This window comes from Schistocerca serialis, chromosome 11 (genome assembly GCF_023864345.2).
Source record: "Schistocerca serialis cubense isolate TAMUIC-IGC-003099 chromosome 11, iqSchSeri2.2, whole genome shotgun sequence".
NCBI lineage: Eukaryota > Metazoa > Arthropoda > Insecta > Orthoptera > Acrididae > Schistocerca > Schistocerca serialis.
The window spans coordinates 50323235-50343537 of NC_064648.1; the positions used below are offsets into that span (position 1 = coordinate 50323235).

Here is a 20303-nt window from a genome sequence, read left to right on the forward strand (position 1 = left end):
TTTATTAATGTTTGTATATTTAATGGTCCAAGCCTGTATGTAGTTCTGGGTGTGAACTTAAGGTTGGGTTTAGGAGTCACTCCTCACGTCTGCAAGTTGGTCTGGGCTGCCCAGAGCACAAAGGTCCAAATGTGTCACTTACAATGATGGATTCATCTGTCAGTGCATGGCAGTTTTCATAACAGGAAAAAAGTGAAAGAAAACTTTACACAAAGTGTAAGTGCATAACAGATTAAAGATGTTATTGGTCACTTTCCTTTGTGAAGTATCTAGTAGGAAGTATGGCTACAACCAAATTACTGGCTTGTGTAGTTATTTACAGTACTGAAGACAGTGAGAAAATGGAGAATGAATTCTTACTAACATTCTGTTTCATTAACTGCAACAGTTTATCACGTCCTCTTAAATGATATTTTCAAGCCTAACTTACAGCATTTTGTGGACCAATCACATGTTGGTGGGCGTTAATAGAATTCTATGTATTTACTGTCTCATCAGTTGTAAATCACTGGCCATTTCTTCAAATATTTCAGGTGGAAACCTCAATAAGATGTGCATCTGATAGTGCAAGGTAAGTTTTCATAATTCACTGCAGAACTTTTTCAGAAATATAAATTTTTGTTTATTAATTGTGAGAGTACTTCAGTTATAAAATGCGCTACTGTAATGATTCATTAATACTATTCTTTGCAACAACCGTTATGTGACTATTCCTAGATAAATAGAGCAAATGTCTGATATCCATACAGGAAAATAAAAGTTCAGGTGGCATATCAGCAGCTGTATTGTGTTTAATGCAGAATGTCACATGAAATCACTTAAATTCAACAGATTCATCTTGATGGGCACAAGCTAATATCATACTGCAGTAGAACAAGTTAGAAGAAAGGGTGAATGGCTATATATCCAAATATTGGAGCTGATTCCCAGCCTTTCAGATTAATGAATATAGTGTTGAACACCTCTCTCAATTCGGTGCCACAGTGGTGCTCAGGTAATGTACAAGCTTGTAGTGGTTTACAGACCACCATCAAGAAGAAACATAAGTAGCTGGTGCCACTTTCAGTAAGGCTGTGGAGACTTAACTGGTGAATCCTCATTCTCTTTGTTTCTCCTTCGTCCTGGTGTGTCCCTGAAGGCTGTCCCATTCGTCAGACACATTACAGGTGACAAGGTAATGCATAATTGGCAGCTCCAGGTCAACGGGTAGGGTTCTCGTACCCTCTGATACAGATCAGGCCCAGAAGGGTGAGTGACTGAGATGTTACCTTCCCAAATGCCAATTGGTCCCTCTGTCAGGAGTTTGGGGGGTGTGACCTGAGGTGCGAACAATCATTTACGGTGGGTGAATCCCCCTCTGAGGGGGTTCCCAGTTGGAAAGAGCATGCCATTGGAAATGTTGGCAGTCATGGGGGATTCTTTTGCAATGTATCAATCACCATCTTAGCGTGTGTCTACTAAACATAAACATAAACAAAATGAGGCTATAGATTTGAAGGCCCTCCCAAATGCACCTTGGTTCCTCATGGTGTCACATACTGAAGAGGGTCATTTCTTTGCTACAGTTAATGCATGCCTTATTCTGGAAGGTGTTGCAGTTGGAGACTCTGTGAAATTTTTCTCATTTATGACAAAGATGGATGCAAACTTAATGCCCACATGCACTAAAAAAAAAAAAAAAACATAGTTCAAATGTCTCTGAGCACTATGGGACTTAACATCTATGGTCATCAGTCCCCTAGAACTTAGAACTACTTAAACGTAACTAACCTAAGGGCAGCACAAAACACCCAGTCATCACGAGGCAGAGAAAATCCCTGACCCCGCCGGGAATCGAACCCGGGCGCAGGAAGCGAGAACGCTACTGCACGACCATGAGCTGTGGACCCACATGCACTCATTTTCTACCATTTGCTCGAGTAGTTTTTGCCTCAAAGATTAAGGGAGGCTGTGAAGTAATCACAGTCCAACCATACATTCCAAACCAGATGCGTTCGTACAAGTGTCAACATAATAATAAAACGTTTATCCAGTCAAAACATGGCCAAGTGTGTTACTTTTGGCAGAGATGCTCAGGAGGGCAGCTGTTCGCCTCCTCTCTGCTGTATCAATTGTAATCCCGTGAATGTCCCAAGTGTCTTAATGAGCAAGCATCCAGGAGATCTGATTGAAGGCCATTAAACCCCACCCTGTCACTTGAAATTGTTAGCTAGTCAAAATCCGTGCATTTTCCATCTGGCATTTACAGTACCATTTTTGCTATGCCGTGCATAACGGAGGATATGCCCACGAAGACTTCCAACTTCAAGTCAGTGTTGCAGTAGTGAAATCACACAGGTCACAATAGCATCCCTGTCTCCTACTACAGCTACGCAACAAGCAATCAGATCTTTACATTTGGTGGCGGAATCACGTGCTACACAACTATCAGGCTGAAAGGACAAAAGCAATACTCCTGCAAAGACTTTCTACAGCTAAAAACATACTCTTCATCCGTCAACTAGAAAGTTCTAAGAACTTTAACAAAAACAAATGGTCTTCTCCTTCCCTGACTTGGAGATCCACTTCAGTGGTGTTGGCATATGTACCCTTACCTGGCTGACCTCCATTTTGCTGGTGCCCACTGCCTACTGATTTTCTGCTGTGGAATTCAGACTGACCCAGGGAGAGTGCCAACATGTTTGTAGATCTCATGGAACAGGATTCTTCAGCCTCTTCCCCCTGTAACAGTGGATTTTTGAAGGCTTGCACTCAGCAGCCACCAAGGTGACTAATCTTCATTTGTTCCCTCTTCCCCAATCCCCATTATGACTTCTGCAATGGAAAATTCATGGCATTAGATCCCAGGAGGGGTTACAGCTGCTCTTGGAATTGCAGTGTCCGCTTGTTTTCTGCTTCCAAGAAAAAAACTTATCCTCACAACCCATTTGACGTTTCATGTTTCTTTCTGGTCCTCTGTGACCTTTACCTCCAAGGACAGCATTCCACCTCATGTGGGAGCCATGCTGGCCATCCATCTCATTTAACATGCGACTGCTAGCTGTTGCAGTCAGCATTGCCCTTCCTCATTTCACCTTTTCTCTTTGCAACATCTGCACCTTTCCATCATTTGCTGTTACCAAGTCGGACTTACCCTAGCTCATTTGGTCACCTCCCTCACTCCTTTTTGCTGCTTGGCAACTTCACTGCCCACCATCTGCTTTGGGGCTCTTAGAGAACCTGTCCAAGAGGTTCCCTCTTAGCTGACCTTCTGAATCATCTCTTACCACTAGAGCACCCACGTTCCTTTCAGATTCCATGCACATTTCTTACCATTTGGACTTCTCGTTCTGCACTGTCCAGCTCGCCTGTCATCTTTGGAATGTGTGTTCTTATAGGACAACTATCCAAGGATTTCCACCCAATAATCCCCAAACAGCTTTTAGAGTTTAGCCGAGAGACAAAATCCAATAATAATTTAACTTGGCAATACAACTTAAGATCATTTACAAAAACCTTTAAGAATGATGACAGTTGGCACCTTAAATATGGAAAACATTAAGAGCAGCAATAAACTAAAAAACATTAATAATAATGGCAACTTGGCACCATAAAATAAGAGAAATTTATTCTGCAAGAACAAATTACAATGGTGCTTCAAAAGATTTTACACCACAGACCAAGATCCAATAATAAGTTAACTTGGCATTACAATTTAAAATCATTTATATAAAAGAACTTTGAGAAAGATAATGGCACTTGGCACCATAAAATAAAAGAAGCGCAACACACAACCAATAAATATAATAACAAAATAATAATTTGATACAACCAAAGGGCAAGGGCAACTCCCAACACAATCACAGATGGCCGAGCTCTCACACTTCAGAGCCTTCCCACTAGAAACGGTCCCCGAAATAAATGCTGAGAGCTCCCCAACATGCCTCCCACAACTGCCCATGACTTACGCATGTTGGCTATGTTTTGTAACACACGACAGATAATATCAACACAAGATAAAATTCAAAAATGGAATAACAATATAACATCCCGACAGCACATGATAACCACAGCGCCATTAACTCAGGCGCTCTTAACAGGTGCCAGAAGCCAACACACACAAATCTTAATAAACAAAACAATAAAAGCCAAGCACACATAAATAGTCAAACCACAGTCTTAGAAGTGCCTTAACAACACCAAACGCGACTATTCCACCAAGTTAATAATAACACAGTAAGATAAAAATACGGAACATACCACTAAATGCTGTGACACAAACAAAATTGACGAGATCGTGTTGTTCAGGTCCCAGAAGACCATATATACTAAGCAGAAGTAATTCACTATGCGTATACTGTCCAAAACCGCCATCCTTAGGCAGACTTTACCTAACATGTCAAATGCCAAATATACCATACATGAACGCAACTCCGGGCAGGTAACAGGATCCACCTACATGAATTCCTTCAAAAAGGAACATACAGGCACCACCAAAGGCTACGCTGAGCAGACCGCGTGGGTAACGACCCACTCAGTGGTATAAACAAAAGATACTCCAGTTGAGCAAATAAATTAGTACGAATGAATATCGTAATGTGCCACACACACACACACACACACACACACACACAGCATAAACTTCCAATAACGCCGTCCCACATCAGAATGAAGTTCAGAAACCGCAGCTGGAGCTTCCAGCGGAAAATCTGACGAGCCAACCGAGCTCACACCCTAACCTGGCATACGACTCCAAAATTTAGCAACTGGTTGTCTCCAGGCCAGAGTATCACAGGACCCCACCGGACCTCCACATCGGACAGGCAGGCAGAACAAGTACCCCGACGCCAATTAATCACTACCGCATGGCCAGCACAGCAGCGAGTTGATCCGCCCCAGACCACTCTGCTCATATTGCGAGGTACAACCACCTTAGCGCTAGTCACCAGCAGGTCAGGCAGAGCGAACTTCACGTTCCGTGCAATATCCAGAAACCGACTACCCTCTCACTTTCCGCCAGCCACCACGAACAATAGCAAATCACCACCGGAACCCCACCAGCACTAGAACAGCGAACTATAGTCGATTATAGTGCGCGCTCAAAACAAGATCACATGATAGCGGCGCGTGCTGTATCAACCTGGAATGACCCATTCCCTCTGACACATATTCAAGTGATCACTTCCTGTGTGCATCCATGCGCCGACTCCTACCCCACCTGAGTGCAAATCCTATTGGCAAATTTCTACATCTACATTATACTCCGCAAGCCACCCAACGGTGTGTGGCGGTGGGCACTTTACGTGCCACTGTCATTACCTCCCTTTCCTGTTCCAGTCACGTATGGTTCGCAGGAAGGACTGCCGGAAAGCCTCCGTGCGCGCTCGAATCTCTCTAATTTTACATTCGTGATCTCCTTGGGAGGTATAAGTAGGGGGAAGCAATAATTTATTCGATACCTCATCCAGAAACGCACCCTCTCGAAACCTGGACAGCAAGCTACACCGTGATGCAGAGCGCCTCTCTTGCAGAGTCTGCCACTTGATTTTGCTAAACATCTCCGTAACGCTATCATGCTTACCAAATAACCCTGTGATGAAACGCGCCGCTCTTCTTTGGATGTTCTCTATCTCCTCTGTCTACCTGACCTGGTACGGATCCCACACTGATGAGCAATACTCGAGTATAGGTCGAACGAGTGTTTTGTAAGCCACCTCCTTTGTTGATGGACTACATTTTCTAAGGACTCTCCCAATGAATCTCAACCTGGCACCCGCCTTACCAACAATTAATTTTATATGATCATTCCACTTCAAATCGTTCCGTACACATACTCCCAGACATTGTACAGAAGTAACTGCTACCAGTGTTTGTTCCGCCATCAAATAATCATACAATAAAGGATCCTTCTTTCTATGTATTCGCAATACATTATGTGTGTCTATGTTAGTCAGTTGCCACTCCCTGCACCATGTGCCTATCTGCTGCAGATCTTCCTGCATTTCGCTGCAATTTTCTAATGCTGCAACTTCTCTGTATATTACAGCATCATCTGCATGGAACTTCAGACACTACTAGGTCATTTATACATATTGTGAAATGCAATGGTCCCATAACACTCCCTTGTGGCACGCCAGAGGCTACTTTGTCTGTAGACGTCTCTCCATTGAGAACAACATGCTGTGTTCTGTTTGCTAAAAACTCTTCAATCCAGCCACACAGCTGGTCTGATATTCCGTAGGCTCTTACTTTATCAGGCGACAATGCGGAACTGTATCGAACGCCTTCCGGAAGTCAAGGAAAATGGCATCTACCTGGGAGCCTGTGTCTAATATTTTCTGGGTCTCATGAACAAATAAAGCGAGTTGGGTCTCACACGATCGCTGTTTCCGGAATCCATGTTGATTCCTACAGAGTAGATTCTGGGTTTCCAGAAATGACATGATACACGAGCAAAAAACATGTTCTAAAATTCTACAAGAGATCGATGTCAGAGATATAGGCCTATAGTTTTGCGCTTCTGCTCGACGACCCTTCTTGAAAACTGGGGCTACTTGTGCTCTTTTCCTATCATTTGGAACCTTCCATTCCTCTAGAGACTTGCTGTACAGGGCTGTTAGAAAGGGGGCAAGTTCTTTCATGTACTCTGTGTAGAATCGAATTGGTATCTTGTCAGGTCCAGTGGACTTTCCTGTGTTGAATGATTTCAGTTGCTTTTCTATTCCTTGGACACTTATTTCGATGTCAGCTATACTTTCGTTCGTGCGAGGATTTAGAGAAGGAACTGCAGTGCGGTCTTCGTCTGTGAAACAGCTTTGGAAAAAGGTGTTTAGTATTTCAGCTTTACGTGTGTCATCCTCTGTTTCAATGCCATCGTCATCCCAGAGTGTCAGGATATGCTTTTTCGATACACTTACTGATTTAACGTAAGACCAGAACTTCCTAGGGTTTTCTGTCAAATCGGTACATAGAATTTTACATTCGAATTCACTGAACACTTCACGCATTGCCCTCCTTACGCTAACTTTGACATCCTAAGGCCGACTGGAGGCTATACCCCTCCCTCACGACCTTTACACAGCTGTGAAGACCACGTAAAGTATCTTCCAAATGTTATCCTTATCGCCGAAGAATGTTCCCCACCGTGCACTTCAAGTTTACTGTAGTGTGTCTTGGTCCCTGGTGGACTGAGGCATGCAGCGATATGATTCGCTTGGGGAGATATGCTCTCCACATTTTGAACCATCGTCTTGATACATCTGCTAGAGGGCTGGTATCCTCTGTAGTCCATACATGTGGGGCTTTAGAAGCTGTCTGCCCCATTTACTAGAGGAAGTTTTGAAAGACAAAGTTGTCTCAAGGTTTATATGGTTTGACTTGTCACACACATTTATCCACGAAAACGGGTTGCCTGAATGCTCGTCTTGGGTATCATTGTCTTTGCTATCCCAAGCAACCATATTATGGAATCACCCAACAGGCGTCTCAGCTCCCTTTTCGCCAAGGATTTTACACTCTGTTACAGTTCCACACAAACGTGTCTCCATTGTGGCGTCTTCAGCGTCGTTCCTATCTTCTTTTCTCGTGAAGCATGGACAGTGGCTTTCACTTTTCCACTGCCAAAACCTTTTGTATGAATATTTGGCTGTGTAATGAGTTTCTTACACCATCTTTACATCTTGCACCTTTCGTTCTTCCATTCATTGAAACTAGAAAATTCCTGTAGCTAATATCTGATAGGAAACTTACTTGGTCCTCCCATGTATTCTTACCTGGCTGTACATGGTACCCAGTTCCTCAGTGTCCTACATCTCATAAGTGGTACTTCCAGGGGAGCGGATCAGACCACCCTCCTCCATTTTTTTATCCCATGTCCATTCATAACTAGACTGTGGTTGTTTAGTTCATTCCTCTGCACTTCTGTTCATCATTTGCTGTCTTAACACACTCCATCATCATGGAATATGTTTCACCACTGGTGGCTTTTACGCGAGCCCGGTTGAGAGTCCATGCAGAATATGCTGAACAACTAGTCATACTGGCATGATGTCCTCCTCAGTGGATAGGCATGCCGTTTCTCTTTGACGCCTGACCACTCATCTTATTCCCTCTTATTCCATGACTCCCTTATCTTCTAGTATGGGTCATGCCATTCATTTCAGTTACCTCGTGGAGTTCACTTTTGGCTTCTGCTTTACAGCTTAATTTCACAGTACCTTCCACATTCCTGATGGTTGTGAACCCTTCGCCACCTTGGCTTCATGTAGCAGCCCATATTCATTGTGGACGTCATTTTCTTCACTTTTGTAAGCAAGACTCACTATAGGAAAAAACGCATACATAATATGGACTAATCTGTTGTCGAGGTACAAAATTCATTACAATATTACACTCTACACGAATTGTACTGACTGGCAGTCGGTTCACCAGTTCATAACTCAAAAATTTTATCAGTATTATGCACCATCACTTGTCCCTCTGAGAAACCTAGTAGCCATCCTATTAAATATTTGTGACTGAAGTCCGCAATGTGTTTTGTGTCTATCTTTGATTTAAACATATTAACGTTTGCCTTCACCTCATACCTCAAATCCCTTAACAAAACGTTTCAAGTATACATATGAATTGTCAGTGTTGCAAGTGCCAAGAGGCATTGACACAACTTCCCAATTCTCTAGATGCAATTTATTATTAATTCAGTGACGTTAGCTATGCTTTCGTATGTTTCCAGCCAGTCAATGCTGTACATCGCTACCCCCTGCACATATATTGGAGGAAAGTAGTTTGCTTTCAATTTAAACCAATTAGGATTAGAGTGAACATAATTTCATCGCAGATTCAAATGACGTGGAGACTTGCATACTGCTTGTTTTTATGCAATTTTCAGGAAAAATATCATGCAGAAATATCCTCAGAGGTATGAACTGAAGTCATGGTAGCGTCGAACATTGCACATCAGCTGGTTCCTATTGGTCAAGTGACAACACAGTTCTTCAGGTGGCCTTAAATCACCAAGAGCTCCATACCCCAAACAACATCTAAATTGACAGTTCCATGTTTCTTGGGTTTCCACATTGTCTTAGGCAATGTGTCCTTTATAAACACGCTGTAAAATCTCGTGATTTTAAGTTTGCTGACGAGTTTAACCAGATCTGTGTTATTAATCCTTTTTTCCAGTATCATTGCTGTGGGCCTTTATGTACAACCAAAGCCATGTAAATATAGGCCTTTACCTATAGCAATGGCCTCCATGGTCATATTATGCCTTTCAGCTGCTTGTAATTACTTTTCGCTTTTTCGGGCGTTCTGTACTGCTTGAATTATATCAGCTCTCCTAGCTAATGAAACCAGTAGCTGACAGCCCAGCAAATGCAGGTATCAGAAACAGAATTATTCCACAAGCTGTCTTTGATTTTTGTAGGAATGTGGGCGTTTTACCACATCATTTCCTTCCTTCTTTCTGCCGAAAGGCACCGTTTGCAGCTTTCACCAAGTTTTTAAATATCCCGTAGGCTTTTCCTCTTCTTTAGTATACAGTGAACTGAATTCAGTAATGCTTGAAGGTTAGTCCAGTACCCCATTTAAGTTCGAGCAAACATTGCCGTATCAACCACATATTCAGAAATAGCTTGTGCTGCATGAATATCTGTTCCTTGACATACCTGTGTAGCCTTATCAATGAATATTTGCTCTGCAATACGGTGATCTTTGTCTGTAGTGTAGGCAATGATGTGCACTTTGTATACATTGTCCAATGCATTAAAGCCCTTGTCACCATAAGCTAGGTGCTATTTTAGTTTTGTTCCAGCTCCACAGAAATTGTATCCAGAGATATACACTTCTGATGGCAGATTCTCGAGAATACCACGTCCGACTTTGTTGATACGTTTCATAGCACTCATCTCACACTACTGTATGGTTTCAGCTTTGCTTTTCGAATTACATAGCAAATTGTGGGTGTTCAATCAGCTGTTGAGCTTTAATGAGAAACTAAGCCATTTCATCAATGCTCTGTTCCTTTGACATCATATGACCTGCTCAATGAGGAACATAATGGGTTCAAAGCTTTCCTGTAATTCCTTTGTGACTTCAATAGGTTTGCTCTTAATTCTGTGGTGAATAATGCGATTATACTCGTCGATGATTTTTGGCTGTATGTTCAGCCATTTGCACATACATTGAAGATTAAATTGCTTCCACATTCCATTTTTGATGGTCCAGTTCAACCATTTGGCAATACTAGTTTCCAAATATGAGAATGTTGAGTAGTGGTTTATCCAACTTAATTCGAATTCTGCTTTGAAATGTCTATCGTAAAATTCACTTCCATCATATGTCTTCAAGGTTGATGGACAGTCGATTTAGTCCTGTCTGCAACAACTGTTCAGAAACCTCTCAAACCTCCTTCCCTGTCTTTACACTCAAAGGTAAGGCCCAAGCGAAATTGGAATATGTCTGTGACTGCGAGACGTACTTGACGCCATTATTTGATTGTAAGTAGTTTTGCATATCCAAGAGATCAGTCTGCCATGCATAATCCATTCCTCGTATTATCAGATATATTCTGCATGCAGGTCTGTAAAGCTCATGAACAACTCTCTCCACACTTACTCGACGATGCATAATTTTCGTAGCCCAGGTAAGATCGATAATATTTTGTTCATGTGATCTGCAATCTCTTCACCAGCTAAAGCTGTAAACAGTCGTAATCGATCTATGATTCCATTTAGTTACCATAATTTATATATTCTAGATGTAGACTGTTTAGTGTTTCAGGCTGAACTTCGACTATTTTACCTGCACTAGGTGGAGCTGCTAATGCTGGTTCAGTTAAAATCCTGTATTTGTCGCTCTATGAGACTTCCATTCATCCTTTTGGGGTTTTACATGCGTTGGTCATATGTGATATTGGACCACGTGTTTTTCTAGTTTCAGGGTATATTTTTAACAGTCGACATTTTCAAAAGTATTAACTGTAACAGCTTAGGCAATCTTTCAGATTCCTTGTTCCCAATTCTTATAGCCTTCTTGCTTAAACATATTGAGTGCTTACCTAACAAATACGGTTTTGCCCTGATCACCTCATATGTTCTTTCTTAACTCGGCACTCCTCCTCCTCCTCCTCCTCCTGCTTCTGGTTTCATCCATAGTCCATGACAGCTCTTTCGGCCTGTCAGTTACTGGCTGAAATGTTGCTGAGGGACACTGGTCTCGTTGCAGTTGACCTAACTTTCACGAAAGTAACTTCTGTCAAATTGTCTTCCACACCCCAGTTTTTAACATTACACTCCTTTGACAACATGCTGCTGCATACTCATCCATTTTTGAGACAGTTTACAACTTACGTATATTCTGAGACAGTCGGTGGTGATGGGCGTGAAGTGCCTTAGCTATCACATTCTTGTTCCACATATGCGTTGGTTTTACATTGACTCCTTCAATTTTCTCGTTGATGCACAGGTCATATTGTTGAATTTGTGCAATCAACACCTCACCATTCATAGCACCTTCCTTGACAAGGCATTCAGTTCCATTACTTTAGTGTTGATTACCTCCATTTTTTGTCGAACGCACGTGCTTTGCATCCTCTGAATGAATGTGCAACATGTGTAAATTTGTACATAGTGTACAATATACTGACAGGTGCGTTTTGGTGCATTGCCTTTTTGAAGAATCATTTTGAAGTTTTGACTCTCATTCAGTTTAGTAGTTTGATCTGTAACCAGCAAGCTATACTGAGAGTTACTCCAGCAATCCTCGCATATAACGAATTCATTGAGTGGCATGTCAGTTCCTACATGTACTTGGAAAATATGCTTTAAATTCAGATTGTCCTGTTCGATTGTTATAAGGTTGGTGTATCCCAGACCAACAGCTTTGGTATGCTTAAGTATGTCTCACTCAAATAAATTATATTCACTTCCATGTGCCGAGCTAAGGAGAAATGTCGGCGGATATCCTGATTTTCCACAGAGATGTTGCCAAAAATGAATATGCTGTTTGGTTTTACGTTTTCAGGTGGTGGAATATCACTGCTTTTGTTGGCAGTTTAGTATGTTAGTACCTTAACTCCATGCAAAATCTCCTGCAGTAGCTGATATTTTGATTGAAACAGAATTTTTGAAAAATATATACATGCTCTAAGTGGACTCCCACAGGATATGTCAACAGTGTAAAAAGTAATTATTTTCCACAGCATGAAACCCCAATAACCAAAGCACCTCTAATATCAGGAAGTAATGGTCCATTAGTCTCGTTCTTCAGGTTTCTACCTTCATCACTGCAGGACCAGTCATTTAAAAACCCTTGTGGTGAGACTGTTTTGTCCACTTGGTTGTAGTGGTGACTGTTTATGTACTTTGAAATGGAGGGTTTTTATAAACTCTTGCTTTCAGCTGGGTATATAAACAAACTTAAATTAGATCGTAATTCAGTGCCCACATCTGGTAATGATGATTCATACATTTCCACTTCCATCAATGCACGGAATGCATCATGGAGTCGAGCTATGGTAGTTTCCAATGAGTGGAGATTTTGGCAAGCTATCGACAGTAAATTACTTGTAGTATATGTGACTGCCATCTTTGCCAACACTCTAGCTCATCCTGTATCGCATTTCATTAAAATGTTAAAAATCAGCTCCTGTAGATCTGCGCTCCCTCTGTTGTTAAATATTTTAACTGTACCAACTCCATCCCCTACAGAGATGGTATGATCACCTGGTAACATCAGGGGAGAACAAACTTTTCTGTGGAACAAGGCTGACATCTGCTTTGAGACATTGCATTGTCAGTGTCATTGATGCAAAGCGAATATTACTTTTTCATCACTAAATCGATGGTTTTCAAGAAATTCCACATACTAGAACTCCCTATTCGATATTACACTGACAGTAACATGCTTACACCCACTGGTATTCAAACAGTAGATTTGATTGAACAGCATTATGTTGACACCAGATGCCTGCTGCTGCAACGACTTCACCTTTGCTTCAAGGAAAGCATATAGTGTTTGTTAGAAGCTTAATTGCTCATTTTCTCTGTTCGTCAGCATTAATACTTAAATTGGCTCACAATGGGGACTTTTGATGCATGACTTGACGTCCTTATCCTTTCGATGTTTGTCACAAGTGAGCGAATTATTTATCAATTGCTGTAAGTATATTTTCGCGACATCTACTACTATTATAGTTTTAATGGTATTGTTATTGTTATTTTGCTTAAAATCCCGTATTTTGTGCACATGTGTGTATTTATCAGGCACATTTATAAGCTTTATAAACTGTGTGGTCCATAGAACCACTGGCTGAATTGCATCACTCCTTTGTTTTGTGTTACTTGCAGCGCTTAGATCGCCCAATCCAGTGGAAGCTCTCATAGTACCAGCAGTAGTACACCAGAGTACTGAGAGCTGACATGTTTTCATAAGAAGCGACTTATTTTAAATGTTGTCTGTGTTCCTTACCTTCAACTCCTATACTTCGTATATGTCTGTTTATTTATGCCAACTCTGGTATGGACAGATATAGTAATTGCTGTGTTCAGATGTGAATGAAGTTGGTGATTCTTCGCTCACAGCTCCAGGTAGTGTTGTCCACCAATTGGTCCACTGCTGCGGTCACCTTGGGTACTGCCTATACTGAGATTGACCTCTCACTTGGTCCGCAGCTCGTGGTCGTGCAGTAGCGTTCTCGCTTCCTGCGCCCTGATTCCCGGGTTCGATTCCCGGTGGGGTCAGGGATTTTCTCTGCCTCGTGATGACTGGGTGTTGTGTGCTGTCCTTAGGTTACTTAGGTTTAAGTAGTTCTAAGTTCTAGGGGACTGATGACCATAGATGTTAAGTCCCATAGTGCTCAGAGCCATTTGAACCTCTCATTTGTGGTCGAGTGGGAAGTCATTCCAGTGTGTGGGTGGCAGTGAAAGAATTTCCATGTTGCTGATCGGAGAGCCTGCTCAGTTCGTCTGATGAACAATTTGATTTCTGTCTATGGCTGATGAAATCCATGAGCCAGATGAAGTCGCTTGCCATGTTCCAGAGAAAGCCTCTCAGTGTGCAAGGCAGGACAGAGGGTAGTATTACTGGTGATTGGAAGCTCCGGTGTTAGATGTGTAATGGCACCATTTAGAGAAACGACTGTATAGGAGGGGAAGGAATCCAATGTGCATACTGGGAGGAGTCTTTACAGATAAGAAATGGGTGATTCTGGATGCCATGAAAGACATGGAATAGCCAGCAGTAGGTGGTGGCTCACGTTGGTGCTAACAATATGTGCCACATTGGATTGGAAGAGGTTCTCTCAGGTTTCAGGTGACTGGCTAGTAACGACTGCCAGTCTTGTGTGCGAGATGAAGGCATAGCTCACCATCTGAAGCATCATGGGCAGAACTGAAGGTGGTTCTTCTATACAGAGTGGAGTGAAGTCTGAATCAGAGTCCCAGACAGTTCTGCAGCTGTGTAGGTTGCAGATTCCCCAGCTAGCGTCAGAAGGTGGTGGATTTACAGATTCAGCTAAATGGTTCAGGAGTCCACTACACAAAGGAAGCAGTTCCATGAGTATGCGGATGTGTAGAGGGGACTGGGTTTTTTTTAAAATTAGAGGGTATTTAGTAAGCGCAGAAAGTGCTTCAGTTTCAAAGGCTGCAAGTAGAACACCGAAAGAGGGTAGATACATCACAGTAAGTATCGTAGCTGTAAATTGTAGTTGCATTAGAAAAGAACGAGGGCTCAAAGTGCTAACAGAAAGCACTGAATCTCAAATCGTTATAGGTATTTAAATAAGTTTAGCCGAAATTTTTGAAGAGACCTAAGCATGTTCGCAAAGAATAGATGAAATACATTTGGTGGTGTAGTGTTCATTGCTGTTCGGAGTAGTTTACCTTGTAGTGAAATTTAAGTAGATAGCTCCTGTGAGGTAGTAAGGGTAGCGATCAATTAAAAGTTCTGATCTCAGATGTCATGGTCTATCTGTAAAACTACCTCTTCCTGACGTTTCGTTGCCTACTGCAGCCAACATCTTCGGAGGTGAGTAAACGATGGCTGCCAGGCCATGGATTTCCCATTTATATAGTGTGCATAGAGGGCACCAACATATGTCACGTGGGGCAGACTATAAGTCTATCTCTGACTAACATCATTATTCTTGAATGAATGTAATCGATCGTCACATCATTGGAACAAAGTCGACCACAATATCCTGTCTAACTTTAAGACGTCCTCTTTTGTGATGAAATCGTTGTGGTGTTCCAGAATTTCTATAGCTTTCCTATACATACGTGCATAATAATCGATGTTCTGGCTAACACGCTTGTCTCACTAAATTTTATTTCATGACCACCTTCCTTAAAAACATGTTTCGGTACAGCTGATTGTCGGTATATCCCAGTCTACAGTTCCTTTTGTGTTCAGTTGGCCAAAACTTTCTCAATACAGTCCGTAATATTGTGAATAAATGGAAGAAAAACTTTTCCAGCTGACAGTTGTTGCTGCATGTTGTCACATACTTTTCTTCTAGGATGAAGTGCTCGCTCGATGTCGTTGTCGGCGTATCCATTTTTCTTAACAGCCATTCGTAAATGATTTAGATCAACTTGAAAATAAACTTACTAGCTCTGTCCACCAATGTTTTAATGACACCTCTCTTCTTCCTGGGATGATGGTTCGAATGCTTATGGAGGTATTAGTCGATGTGTGTTTCTTTTGTATACACCTTATGTCCTAGAATCCCATTGCCTGTTTAATTGCTGATACGTCCAAAAAATTTAGTTGCCATTTCTCTGTTTCTCCATAGTAAATTGTATCTTTGGATTAATACTATTCAGATACACCAAGAAACCGTACAGTTCCTCTCCACTGTGATTCCATATCACAAAAGTCCCATCCACGTACCGACACCACTTTCAAGGACTTTTTCTGCCTGACTGCAGTGCTTACTGTTCAAAAAATTCCATGAAAAGATTAGCAACAGCTGGACTCAGAGGGCTGCCCATGGCCACGCCGTCTGTTTGTTCGTGAAACTCATTATCATACTGGAAGGTGCTTCAGTCTGGAACCGCGCGACCGCTACAGTCGCAGGTTCGAATCCTGCCTTGGGCATGGATGTGTATGATGTCCTTAGGTTAGTTAGGTTTACGTAGTTCTAAGTTCTAGCGGACTGATGACCTGAGATGTTAAGTCCCATAGTGCTCAGCGCCAAATAAATCATGGACAGGCAATGTTGGGACCTCCATAGCCTGGCAGCCAGTCATTGACTCACTGCTACCCGCAGTTGGTAACGAAACGTCAGGAAGTAGTAGTTTTACAGATTGACCATGGCCTCTCAGGCCACAAGTTTTAACTAATGGGGATGCTGACTGTGAAAGCCTATACAGTATGATAAGTACGGGTGGAGCGTACACCTACGAACTGGAATAAATTAATAAGTTCCCTTCACCAATGCTCTGACTTCGATGAAACATGCTGAACAGTTCAAAGAAAACTTGTCATTTGAAATAGGTATGCCACTCGTAGAATTAGAGTTGGTGGGGACTTTCGTCTACCCTCGATATATTGGCGAAAATACAATGTCAGTGGTAGGCATAAAACGTCCTCGAAAACCCAACTGAATGGTGTGTCTGAAAATTATTTTGCACAGTGAGTTCAGAAACGCACTGAAAGTGTAAATGGTTGAGAAAACATCTTTGACATCTTAATAACCATGGCCAAACAGGGAGCGTAACAGGTACAGGGATTAGTGACCACAATGTTGTTGAGCCATGAAAAGTTCACAAGAGTGAATACTGTAACATCAAAACTCTCCAAAATAAACGCATAATACATGCCCTTGAAAAAGCAGATAAAAATTCACTTGACACATCCCAAAGAGAGAGTTTCCACTCCTTCAGATAAATCTTTCTAAGCATAGTCCAGATGTGGTTTAAAGTAAAATAAGTAATAACTGAGAGATACATATCAAATAAATTAATAAGTGGTACTGACACACAACAGGTCAGACCAGTGTTTCAGAAGCAATGAAATACACATGCCAAATTTAAAAGAATGTAAAATCCACAGGATTGGCGAAGTTTTACAGAAGCTCGAAATTTAGTGCAAACTTCAATGAGAGAGGCTTTTAATAGTTTCCAGAACGACACTCTGTGTCGAAATCTGGCAGAAAACTCAAAGAAATTCTGGTTGTATGTAAAGTATACAATTGACAAGGTGCATTAATACCTTCACTGCACGATAACAATGGTAAAGTTATTGACGACAGTGCTACTAAAGCGAGTTACTGAAGACGGATTTTATCAATTCCTTCACAGGAAAAGCAAAGTATTCCAGAATTCTAATTAAGAATAACTGCCTATATGAGTAACTTAGAAGTGGGTATCCTAAATGTGTTGGAGTAGCTTAACACTTAAGAAAGGCAATGCCTCTGGGGCAGACTGTACACCACCCACGTTAAGAAAGGCAATGCCTCTGGGGCAGACTGTACACCACCCACGTTAAGAAAGGCAATGCCCCTGGGGCAGACTATACACCACCCAGGTTCCTTTCAGAATTGCTGATACAATAGCTCCATACTTAGCAGTCATATGCAACTCTTCAATTGTAGAAAGATCAGTACCCAAAGACAGGAAAGTAGCACAAATTAGACCGGAACCCAAGAAAGGAAATGGGAGTAATCCGATGAAATGCGCACCCATACCACTAGCGTCACTTTGCAGTAGGATTTTGGAAAATATAATCTGTTTGAACATTGTGAATGACCTTCAAGATATCATTTATGGACAAATAACCAACACATATTCGGAGAACATAATTCTTGTGAAACACAACAAGCTCTTTATTCTCGCAAAATAATGACTGATTTGGGCAGATGATATTACATTGATTCCGTATTTTTTGTTTTACAGAAAGCTTTTGACTCTGTTCCTCACAAGTGATTTCCGATTACGTTGTGTGCCCCTGGAGTATCATCCTAGTTGTTTGCACTTATTCGTGATTTTGTACCAGGAAGGTAACAGTTCGTAATATCTGACAGAAAGTCATCGAAGTAATATCTGACGTTTCCCAAGCAAGTGTTATAGGCCCTTTCTTGTACCTGATCTATGTACACGATTTAAGAGACAATCTGAGAAGCTCTCTTTGATTGTTTGCAGATTATGCTGCCATTTACCTTATTGTAAAGTCATCAGATGATCAAAACGAATTGTGAAGTGATAAAGATGTCTTTAAGATGTGAAAAATGACATTTGACTGTAAATAGTGGAAAGTATGAAGTAAAACACATGAGTATTGAAATAAATGTGCTAAATTTCGTTACCACGATAAATCATACAAACCTAAAAGCTGTGAACTCAACGAAATACATAGGGATTACACTTATGAGTAAATTAAATCATAACATTCATATAGATAATGCTCTGGAGGAAGCAAACCAAAGATTGGTTTTTTGGCAGACAACTTGGAAAATGTAACAAGTCTACTAAAGAAACTGCTTACACTGTGCTTGTCTGTCCTCTTGTGGAGTATTGCAGTGTGGTGTGGGACATCAAAGAAATTTAAAGGATAGCAGCTGTTTTTGTATTATCACGAAATCAGGGAGAGAGTGCTATGGATACGATACATGAACTGGGATGGCGGTAATTAGAACAAAGGCGTTTTTCGCTAGAGCCAGAGATTTTCGTGAAATTTCAAACACGAATTTTGTCGTCAGAGTTTGATAATATTTTGTTGGCGCCCATCTATGTAGGGAGAAATTATCATCATAGTAAATTACGAGAAATCAGAGCTCACATGGAAAAGTGTAACCCTGCTCGCAATGAGAGTGGAATGGTAGAGAAGTAAATAAAAAATTATGGTTCGATGCCCATCCGCCAGGCCTCTTAATCGTGAATTGCAGAGTTACCATGTAGATATAGATCATCAGGCATCATCGTCATCTTACATATATGCTTGTGGGCTTCGGACATTTAGGTGATGTGGCTGATAATTGTCTCAGAGCCACTTGCTCTACACATATTTACTGACACTGTTCTCATTACATTTTCTGGAATACCTTAGCAACAACAGCAAATTGTGTCAATATCTTCATCATCAGCACTCACGTTACAGTTTACCATGGACAAAAAGTTAATTAACTGAATATAGAAAATCGGTAGACGCGAAACCAAAATATCGACACTAGAATATCACTAATCACTTGAGTAATAATACTTCTTCACTTTCCCGGTATTATTTTAGCACAAAGGGGTTAAACCGCGGCGATGGCAACTCCCTTTCTCGTTAAAGCCTTGCATTACAACAACTGGCCTCCACACACCTCTGCCCGCAATATGGGACTGACTCAACTCCACACTCGCTCTCGCAATACGACACAATCGATTATTCGCCCTATCGACCGGTGCCGAGTGCAAACTTATAGTAAGGGCCTACGGACCCCTTACATCCCTGCCCTCGAAAACTTCTTTGGAGCCTCAGGCGTAAAAGAATTGGCAAGGAAAATTATATATCGTTACATCTGAACAAAACACACAGTGTAAATAATTAATGAAATTACAATTCACCAAATAATCCCTCGACTCCGGTAGTGGGCTGCCTCCACAATAATATTCTACAAGAGGTTATTACATCTCACAAACATGGCATTGTCCAAATCACAATTTTTTTATCAAGCAGCAATAATCCTCTATAGCCCATATTGAATGCCACACACAACATACAATCAAAAATTATTACATAAACAAATGACATATGAATTATTATATTACAAATTAGTTGTTACAGGTTTTACACCCATTCTCAGGTAATCGTCGATATGAAATATGAAGTTCTAGTTATAATACATCAGAAAATACAATGCAAATAAACATTCCCCTTTTTCAAATGTCCGTTTAACAACTAAATGTTCTAAACATGTCTTAGTAGGTCTATTCTGGTCCTTTTAGCTCTCACTCTTGACCAGACCTCATCTAGTGTGTCATTCAGTTTTCCGGTCTCTCTGCCTCATCTATATGCACTGTATCATTCATTCGCCTATCCCTTCCTCTCTCATGATTTCTTGGTTCTTCACTCCTTCTCCAATCATTTCTTCATTGCCGTTCACCACCATGGTGCCTATACCTGTGGCCTCCACCTCTTCCTCTATAATCAGACGAATTATTAAAATGATTCCTTTGGTCATTACTTCCCTCTCGGTTTTGATCATTAGCTTGATTGTGTTCCTGTAATCGAACAGATTCCAACTGTTCCAGTATCTCCATCAAAGCCTCCCTACCTTTAATTGGGATCCTGGATACAGTTTCTTGCATTTTCCGGTTCAATCTTCTTTTTATCGCAGATATATC

General features: G+C 41.3%; 1 protein-coding gene across 7 annotated transcripts in view; it reads left to right on the top strand.

The window, feature by feature from the left end:
• The window catches only part of LOC126426991 (zinc finger protein 431-like), a 183579-nt gene that overhangs the window by 87315 nt on the left and 75961 nt on the right, over positions 1 to 20303 (top strand). For 5 of the 7 annotated variants that reach the window (XM_050089147.1, XM_050089148.1, XM_050089144.1 and 2 more), the window contains one exon: positions 534 to 571. The exons of the other annotated variants lie outside the window; for them this stretch is intronic. In XM_050089147.1, the coding sequence (XP_049945104.1) occupies positions 534 to 571 (38 nt within the window). The remainder of the gene's footprint in view (positions 1 to 533; positions 572 to 20303) is intronic. 7 annotated transcript variants of the gene reach the window in all.